The sequence below is a fragment of the Cebidichthys violaceus genome, unplaced genomic scaffold (genome assembly GCF_023349555.1).
Source record: "Cebidichthys violaceus isolate CVI_PGR_0920_01 unplaced genomic scaffold, fCebVio1.0.p SCAF_21, whole genome shotgun sequence".
Classification (NCBI taxonomy): Eukaryota; Metazoa; Chordata; class Actinopteri; order Perciformes; family Stichaeidae; genus Cebidichthys; species Cebidichthys violaceus.
The window spans coordinates 1662230-1671333 of NW_027176384.1; the positions used below are offsets into that span (position 1 = coordinate 1662230).

Below are 9104 nucleotides of genomic sequence, written 5' to 3' on the forward strand. Positions count from 1 at the left end.
TTTTATTGCCTCTCGAGTTTTATATCACCTCTTTAAAATCATTACCAAAAAAAGAGCTGTTTGTCACACACACACACACACACACAATACTTTATTAGACATTATATAAACATATTGTTTGACCCAAGCATCAATAATACTCAACACCCTGACAAAGTGTTTTTTTTTGTTGACGGCAAATATCAAACCAGAAGGCACAGATACAATATAGTAGAGGCCTGTGGTGTAAAACGCTGATCTGGGAAACGCAAGAACTTCCTCGACTGGTGTGCACTAATGTGTTAGGAGGTGACCGGGCGGCCATGCCACCTCATTCAGCCCGGCTGACTCGCACAGCCTCTTTCCTGTGGGGCTGAAAAGCATTGCAGCCAGCCAGTCGAGCGCGAATAACAGCTGTTTTGTTAGCCGTCTGAAATCCTGGGGACCGGAACCGCAATAAGCTCCCTTCACTATGCCGGCGGATTGAGGGGAGAGTCCAGCCGATTGTTTCAATACATTTTGTCATTAAAAATCAGAGGCTAGAGCAAACAGGGTGGGGCAGGGTGTGAGCAGGCCAGCAAAGCACCGCATTGTTGAGGTGTCAGGACTGTTCAGCTTTATCCAGCAACGGGAGGAGCAGGGAGCGATGTCATTCTGCAAACTAATGGCTCCGGTCCGATTCACTCGGTCATTCATTAATTCATTCACTCAATTACTCTTTGGACGTACAGTTAGTATGATCTCATCCATTGTCTGCTGAACCACAATCACTATATCTGATCAAAAGAAAAAGCGCGCGCGCGCGCACGCACACACACACACACACACACACACACACACACACACACACACACACACACACACACACACACACACACACACACACACACACACACACACACACACACACACACACACACACACGGCTAGATAGGAAGTACAGCATTCACTAAATCAGAAAGTCTATGGAGTCTGGCAAAACAAACTCAAAGTTGTGAGTTTAAAGATGGTTATTGATCTATGATGCATGCCATAAGCCCTTATCTCTTATTTATCTAGTAATATGTAATAGGATGGAAATAGAAGATTAAGATTATGAGAAATAAAATAAAATTAACTATGTTTGAGTATAAAACTCATTACTGTTATAGCCTTAATACAAGAAGCAGAGACACAGTGAAAAGCTCATGCTGTATACTGAGCGTTGTTTTTGAATTACAAAACATGCATAGCTTCGGTTATTATTAGTTTCAGTATTGCATTTTGCACTCAGATGTTCTTAGATTATAATATGAATGTCATGCCTGTTTAGAGAAATAGTTTGAAGCGTTTGAACGTCCCTCTGGCAACGAAACCACTGTTTAAGTAGCTAAGGCGGTGAGGGGGTTGATTACATCATGTTTTGGTCATTCTCTGTTTTTGCGGTTACTGCAGAAGTCACTATGGGCCCGGGATTAAACCCCAACCCCTGCTGGTAACATCAGTGTCTGTGAGAAGTGAAAAGTCCGGACACCGTGGTGCTCTTTGTCTTTGGATTAAACCACAAAGCATCCGACCAGCCAAAGGAACCAGCATGTGCTCGCCTCTCCCAAACTCTGCATTTCCCAGACTCCGGTCAAGACAAAACAAGAGCTCCTGATGTCTTGACCTCTGCTTTTACGCCAGGGGGACCCCATGGGCCTTTTGTGTGTCAAGAATACCTCAAATCTCATCTGGGCAAGAGTGGAAGCATTAGTAAAGGTAGAAAAGTCATGTATGCATACATCTCTGATGAAATTAAATTCTAAAGCGTTGTTCTTCCTAATCTATCGGCAGTGTGGCTGTCAGTTATTCTGGACAGGCACCAAATGTATATTTAGTGGTGGAGAGGTAATTCACCCGCAAATGAAGCTTAAGTATTAGGTAACATTAATGAGGATTGTAGCACAACAAGAGTACTAGAGTGTACTCCTTTCTAAACAAATACTTCACATGAAAACCTGCTTGTGGGTTGAGCGCCCCCTTCTCTCCTGGCTGCTCCTCTAAGGCCTTTCAAGAGTCTTTCCTCACAGTTTTGAGCAGCAAGCTTCCATCTCGCTCCTCCACCAGGAAGCCCAACTCCCTGAGTGCTGAGTAGTCCGCGGTGCCGCGGCGTTCCAGGGCGGCGATCTGCTCCTGGTTCTGCGTGTTGTGTTCTAGGAGGTTCCTGATGGTAAAGATGGCCCACTGGCTGATAACTAGAGGTCTCTGGTTAAGGACGGCAACGAAGAAACGCGCTGTAGTTCGTTCTGGTATTTTACTGTTATTTTAAAAACACACTAGAATAGCTTAAGTTCATAACACTCGTACATTTTTGCCTTTTATAAACATCTCCAATAAATTAATAGTTAATACTAGACATGAGCATGTGCAAGCAGTTGTAAAGGAAGATGCATTTACAGAACCAATTTCATGAATAAATGCAGATGTGAAAAGAAAGATAGATATATAAAAAGGTTGAATGGTAGAGAGGTTAACAATGTAACATGCTAACACAGGCCAGACATTTTCAATGTCAAACTCATAAGTGCCTGGTATTCGCCTCAGGTCGCCAAGTACGCAGACAGCCCAACAAACAAAAGAGTTAAGCAGACAAGTTAAGTTTTGTGATACAAAACATTCTCAGCTCACCCCTCTCAAGTTTCCCGCATAAACATTTTTGTTTCTTTGAGTCTTTTTCTGAACAGAAACAACTGCTGACACCTACATAAAAAAGATGGACGAAGTGGATTGTATTTGTGGAAGTGGGAGAGGGGCACAGGGACAAAAGAACGGGCTCAAACTATTGCCCTGGTTAAATGACAATCTGGCACGCTGCCCTAGCTTTAGCCAGCTAATACCAACTGGGAGCAGGATGTCCAGCAGGAGCAGGAGATGAGAACGACTCAGTAAAACTGAATTTGGCTCGTTCTCAAAGCCTGTCAAACCGTTGAGAGAAAGGGCACTAAAAGCTCATCATATATACACTCCCTCCCCTTCAGAGTGGACCTTTACCTTACAGTACAGAGTCATCACTGTTAGACATACCAGTACAATCTAATGCAAAAGCACAAATAAGGTCTTAATGGTTACCATAGAACTGACTTAACTTTTTGATACAGTGACAATTCTTAAAAGTGACAGGATAAAATACACAAGGACTAAAATAACTTCTGGACAAAGATGAACAACGATTTTAGAGAAACTTGAAATATATGTACATAAACACAGATGGGTCACTATTTCCAGACCATCACCTTATGCTAACACAAAGGATACATGGGTTGTTGCTGTCTATGTTGCAGTTGTCCAGGATGAGCGGGATACCTTCCAGTTCTCTCACCTGAGGAAAGATTCATTTTCAATGTTTGGCATCAATGAACATCTTTCAAATAGTTTTCCACAATTTAATACCAGTTCTGTAACAATGCTTTTGCACACAAATTCCTGAGCTAAATAAATAGTCTGTAGTATCTGTATATACTATTTGCTTTGTGATTATTACACAATTTATCAGGGCATTCTGTGGAAAAAATACAAAACCTGAAATCACATCTATGAAAAACTAAATGTGGGTTTTGACAGCCTCTCATCAAATCAATAGGTCATTTATTATTAATATAGTATTAATGACACCAATAGGTTTCGTTTTTACGCAACTCTGATGTTCAAGCTTTCTATGGAGTGAAAAAACAAGCATAAGTGTGCCTGTCCTTAGCAGAGCCTCACATCCATGCAAGAGCAGCAGTGCGGTTGTGGGTTAGTCTAAGGCCGTCACAACAGGGCGATCTGCTTTGCATCATGTGTCTGATTCTATAGGCTTAATTGTTGTCTGTGCTTGCTGTTGCCTTTCCTTTGCCGTTGTGGTTACCCTCCAAACATACTGGTGGCAGCTCCAGAAACGAGACAAAGTGCTGACTTTCAGAAATGTCATTTAAACTGTCAAGGAAACAGTCGCTGACCATTACGAGCACCCAGGTCTGATTTTCCACTTTTCAAAATGATTGTCTGAAGTTGCTTACACTACGTCCAAACCCATAAAGAGATGAATAACAAGCGACTGGGCCCTGACTTCTGTCCGGTACACGCCGTAAAACGCTTTGCATGCATCTCAAATTGCAATCTCTCCCAAAGGTGAACAGAATGACATTTGGTTTACTGGAAGAGATCTTACTGAAAACAGATATGGGGTGATTTCAGACCACTGACAGACCACAGATCAGCATCCATAAATAATTTGGAGAGGCCAACTGAGGGTGGCCATCCCACAAGCATTCCTCTAATCTGTTTCTATTAAGAAGAACGGAGTCTATAATGTGCCACAGAAAGAGGCCAACTCCTCCGCACCCCGCTTTATTATCTGTCTGTGCTTTATGTTAATAGTGAGATGCTGACAGATGGCGATGGAGGGAAACTGATAACATCACCAAAGCGAGGGAGGAAATGTTTCACATTTCAGTCCAAAACCAAGTAATTGTGTTGAAAGAACTCGCAGTCATTACACTCATTTCCAGTCTTCGGTTGTCCTTGGGTCCTCAGGAGATCATGTGATCTAAACATGTACATTTAGTGACGATCGGTCTGTTGAAGTAAGACCAGGGGGCCCTCTCACTTGCTCTTTGACCCCATTGTGTTAAGACTGATCAAGGGTGCTCACCCAGATCCCAGAGAAAGAAAATCCAATGAATACGCATACAAACCAATAATTATCTCATTTCAGGGACTCTACAAACTTTATCTTTCTAAAACCCTTACTTTCTCCAGACCTTAACTTCTTGAGGACCATCATTTGGTTAAATGTTAAAATGTCATTTCGAAGAAGTAGATTTTCCCGCATTTTTCAAAAGGCAGATATCTATACTGATATGATATTAATTATAGTATGGCATATTGTAGAACTGGGAACTGTGCTGTCCAACACCAGCATTCCAACATGTGAAATAGCAGTGAGTTTACAGCTGCAGGCGAGCTGGTTTTGTGCACGTTTGTAGACCAAAGAACAACTGAAAACCTGCTGTCAGTGCATTTTAACTACAGTAAATAGGGCTTCGTGGTCAATGTCCAGTGTGTTTAACCCAAATATCCATTAACTCTTTTCGACCCATCCGCAGGTTGACAGTTACAAGTAGGTTTTTGGTGTAATTTAAGGATACTGATTAATTGCTAAAAAACTCTGTTGTGGATTAATAGGAGAGTCTCTGTAAATTCATCCAGAACTAAAATACAACAATGTATAATATTTTCTATGGTCCAGACCAACTCAACCAAACTACAGGTGTGAAGCACCCTTTTTCTGTCCTTTTAGCCATCCATCCATCCATTCATTCATTCCAAACCTTGTTCTGGTTGTCGGTATTGCTGTAACAGAGGTTTCCTATCAGCCTGATGAGGTGGGCCTTGAAACTGATGACAGGGGATTGGGAGGACGGGTCTCCATCTCCACTAAAGGAGGAGAAGTTCTGAGCAGCACTGAAGATGTTCTTACTGGCCTTCCCTATAGCATGCACCTGCCGCAGGAGCTCTGCAGAGAGAGCACACATGAGTGTGAGATGTACAAAAAAGACATTTATTAGACAGCGTATTACTTAATGTATGGATTTCAATTTCGCAACAAATGAAAATAACACATGGTGTTTTAGTAACCAATAAAGTGATTTGTGTCAGTCTTATTTGCTGCGTTTTTATTGCTTGTCAACATAAGGCAGGGTTGTGTGTTGATTTGTTTTCTGTGGGTGATTTGATGATGGATCTGGATCTTTCACCATTTCAAAGAGTGTCTACGGTGTACAGATGACATATTTACCCTAAGACGGCCAAAATGGACTCACAAACTCACGCTGTGGTCAGAGAGGTTGTGTGATGAGTGTTTGTTTTCATTTACCAACAGTAGTCACTAGAAGGTCAGGATGGTCCTGCAGGAACATGAACTGCCTGTGGTCCGAGGTCATCTCACACAACACGTCCAGCAGACTAATCACTGTCAGTGCCTCCTGCAGGACCTAGAGGGGATTACAACCAAGGTGTTGGTCACATGGGGAAAGGATGTTGGATGTGAGATAACGTTAGGATGGGGACTTTTTAGAGAGAAAAAGCTCTCTAAATGTTTACACACGTGTCACGCACTTCATGAGGCACCTCTCTAGGTTTACATACATCAGTCAGGTTTACTATCTGTACCTCATCACTGGAAGCAGAGCCGGTGGCGAGTGTCAGCACAGCCCCACAACCTTCCTTGAAGGAAGTAGCCAGGAAGCGAGCCACGTTGGGAGGGATACCACACTCCTCCGAGTCCTCCTCTTGTAGCTGGGCAGAGAGCAGCTCTAATAGAGTAACTCTGAAACACACACACACACATCTCTATGAAACATCTATTTACCTTTTAGTATTAGATATTTGTATTCTCTATGTGTACTTAGTAGTATTAGCTTTTCATCAACTTGCATACAACTTGTTATTCTGCAGTATCAGAAAAGTCTTTTATTAGAGGTTTGATGGGGCGGTGTTTATTATAAGATCAGTTTCTGTGCAATTTAAGGAGGCTGATTGGTCTATAGTGACATTTACTGCCTGCCACTATATCAAGCAAAGTACCTTTCATGGTGTGACATCCCAGAGTACATGCTCTCCACCAGAGCTGAAGACTTGAGGAAATACTGGGTAGCAATGAGAACCCTGTAAATCAATAAATACCATATCAAAACTTTACCAACAAGAAGCAGGGATAATAGTTGGTCATTTCTTGGTACGATACATACACTCTTAACTCTTTTGACATATAAACTAACAATTGCTTGACACACACCAACACAGACACACACTCTTACGTCCAGTCCAGGTCAGGCTGGGTCCTACAGAGCTCCATCACCCTGAGTGCCAGGTGGATGTTCTGTGGATCAGAAAGTTCTTCCACCTTGGCTTCATCCAGACATGTGTGGAGTACCATGGAGGCATAGCTTACCGCCTTCTCATCATCAACGCTGAGCAGCTGCCTGTTCACACACGTTTGGGTTGACTCAATGTGAGGACAAATAAATACTAGTTACTATGTATATAATAATATATGTAGTGATACAGAATGTGCATGAGTGTAAACATTGAAGGGCTTAATGTGGTGAAACAGACAAGCTACTATTCTAGGCTAGTTTTTGCCCAATGAACCACCAGGATGCTTCTCAATAAACAGTGTGAATTATAACAATTGTATGTAACACTGTTGCTTAGTGTGGTAAAAAAAAATAACTGCAACTGCGGCACAGACAACTTACAGGAGAAGATTTGGAAAGCTCTGCTGCCAAATGTCATCTTTACACGCTTGGTTTCCGACCGACATATTACCAAGGAACTGTATACCACAACGAAGAGCTGGGGGCACGGAGAAGTTCATTATCAAAAGGTTTGCCTAATAAAAAAAAAAAAATCGAATAATTTGATTACAATTACAATTATTTCAGACTTACGTTCAAATATGCCATCTCTGCTCTCTGTGGTTTGAAGGAAGCTCATGTGTTTCAGGGATACATTAATGAAACCAAGCTCCCTTAAAGAAAAATAATTATACATCAGTATGTACTTGCTGTATATTTCCTTGCATGTTCATTTAGTCAAAGAAGGTGCACATGAACACATACAGTATAATGCAATCTAATACAATTTTGCATTATACAAAGTGTGTCTCAAAGAGGTGTCGATTCATCCACACAGTTTGCGATGTCCCTGTATCTGTTTCATACTATCCAAACTACTAATCCCGTCACCTGAGCAGACTCTGGTTGCGGGTACTCTGGACACAAGCGTTCCTCTGAGCCCTGAAGCACTCAGCGGTCAGCTGCAGCTGCAGGGCCACAGACCGCAGGTCCTGGTCGTCACAGCTGACGGCCAGAAGCTCATCACGCAGCCGGGACAAGACCTTCAGAAGACTGGAGAACGCCTCCTCCTCCACCGCCTCTCTGGGAGCAGAACAAGTTCACCAACAAAAAACAGGAGGGATAGTTACTTTAGTGCAGTGGTACCCAAGGAAAATGTGGGGGGAAACTTAGGAGGAACGGCTCTTTTTTTCTGTTTGCAATGTAATACTTGGCGGTATTGCGCCATCATTAGTTACACCTGTGCTTTATCTGTGATGACAACTCGAAATGACTTCACAGAGAGCTGGGACAGTCGTCTTTACAAGTAGCAGCTGAAATGAATCAGTCAGTATAACGAACAAGGCTTTATAGCGGATCTGTAGATTAATCTATTTAAATCTGCTTTTAAAACCTGTGACGCTCGTATGTTTTTGTGTCATCCCTTTCGGTTATATTGTAATTGCTTTTATTGTTTGTTTTTACCATGTAAAGTGTCTTTGAGTACCTTTTTAAAGCGCTATACGAATAAAATGTATTATTTTATTAGTATTTGTGAACTTCCACTTTTCTGTTCATAAACACACAGAGGACAAGAAACAGGCCTGAGTAATAGTAGCCAATGGACCCGTTACGCCCGACTACATTGTTAACAGGCTAGCTTAGCCGGTATGCTAACACCCTCCGTTTCCTTCCAAAAAGGCAGAAACATTACTTTGTCCGCACCTGTATTCCTTGTCCCGTAATGCAGCCGTGAATGTCTTTAAAACCTTCAAGTGTTCAGGGCAGTGTTCTTCATTCAAAATGCCAGCGATAGACGCCGAGATGTCCAAGTTGCTGTCGGTGGTAGCTGCCATGTTTCCCTGTCTGCTTAGCTAATTCGTTTGGGCGAGACTTCCGGATAAATCTCTGCACGCTATTGGTTCAATCCAGGGCGAAGGCGGAGTCAGAGCATGTGCTGCTGTTTTCACACACAAGTCACTTGGAGCGACGCACGGTGATGCATGTAATTTGTCTGAGTCAAAAGTACAGAAAGAGACTCTGAAACAAAATAAATTAAAATCTTGGTTAATGTTGGAGTTATAGGAATTTATTAAGAGAAACTAGGGTGATAAGAAGCTTCTTGCTTCCTCCATGTATCTACACTTTGTTTTAGTTATTGCTCTAAATTCATGAAATGATGTAAACCAATAAATTCATAATTAGATATGCTCTATTGCCTTCTGGTGTTACTGACTACTTCAACTTTAATTTCCTCAAATGGAAATTCTTTATTAGCTGGGTCAA

At 42.0% G+C, this 9104-nt stretch overlaps 1 protein-coding gene across 1 annotated transcript; it reads right to left on the reverse strand.

Annotated features, from left to right (window-relative positions):
* Window positions 1-74: 74 nt before the first annotated feature.
* On the reverse strand, window positions 75-8704 carry atxn10 (ataxin 10). Its single transcript, XM_068716865.1, has 11 exons — window positions 8544-8704; window positions 7731-7922; window positions 7434-7513; window positions 7242-7338; window positions 6801-6965; window positions 6568-6648; window positions 6154-6310; window positions 5858-5975; window positions 5313-5497; window positions 3256-3319; window positions 75-2195 (listed from the first exon to the last, which is right to left on the reverse strand). Exons 1-11 carry the CDS (start codon window positions 8672-8674, stop codon window positions 2011-2013), a joined length of 1455 nt encoding a protein of 484 aa, XP_068572966.1. The 5' UTR covers window positions 8675-8704; the 3' UTR covers window positions 75-2010.
* Between the last annotated feature and the right edge of the window lie 400 nt (window positions 8705-9104).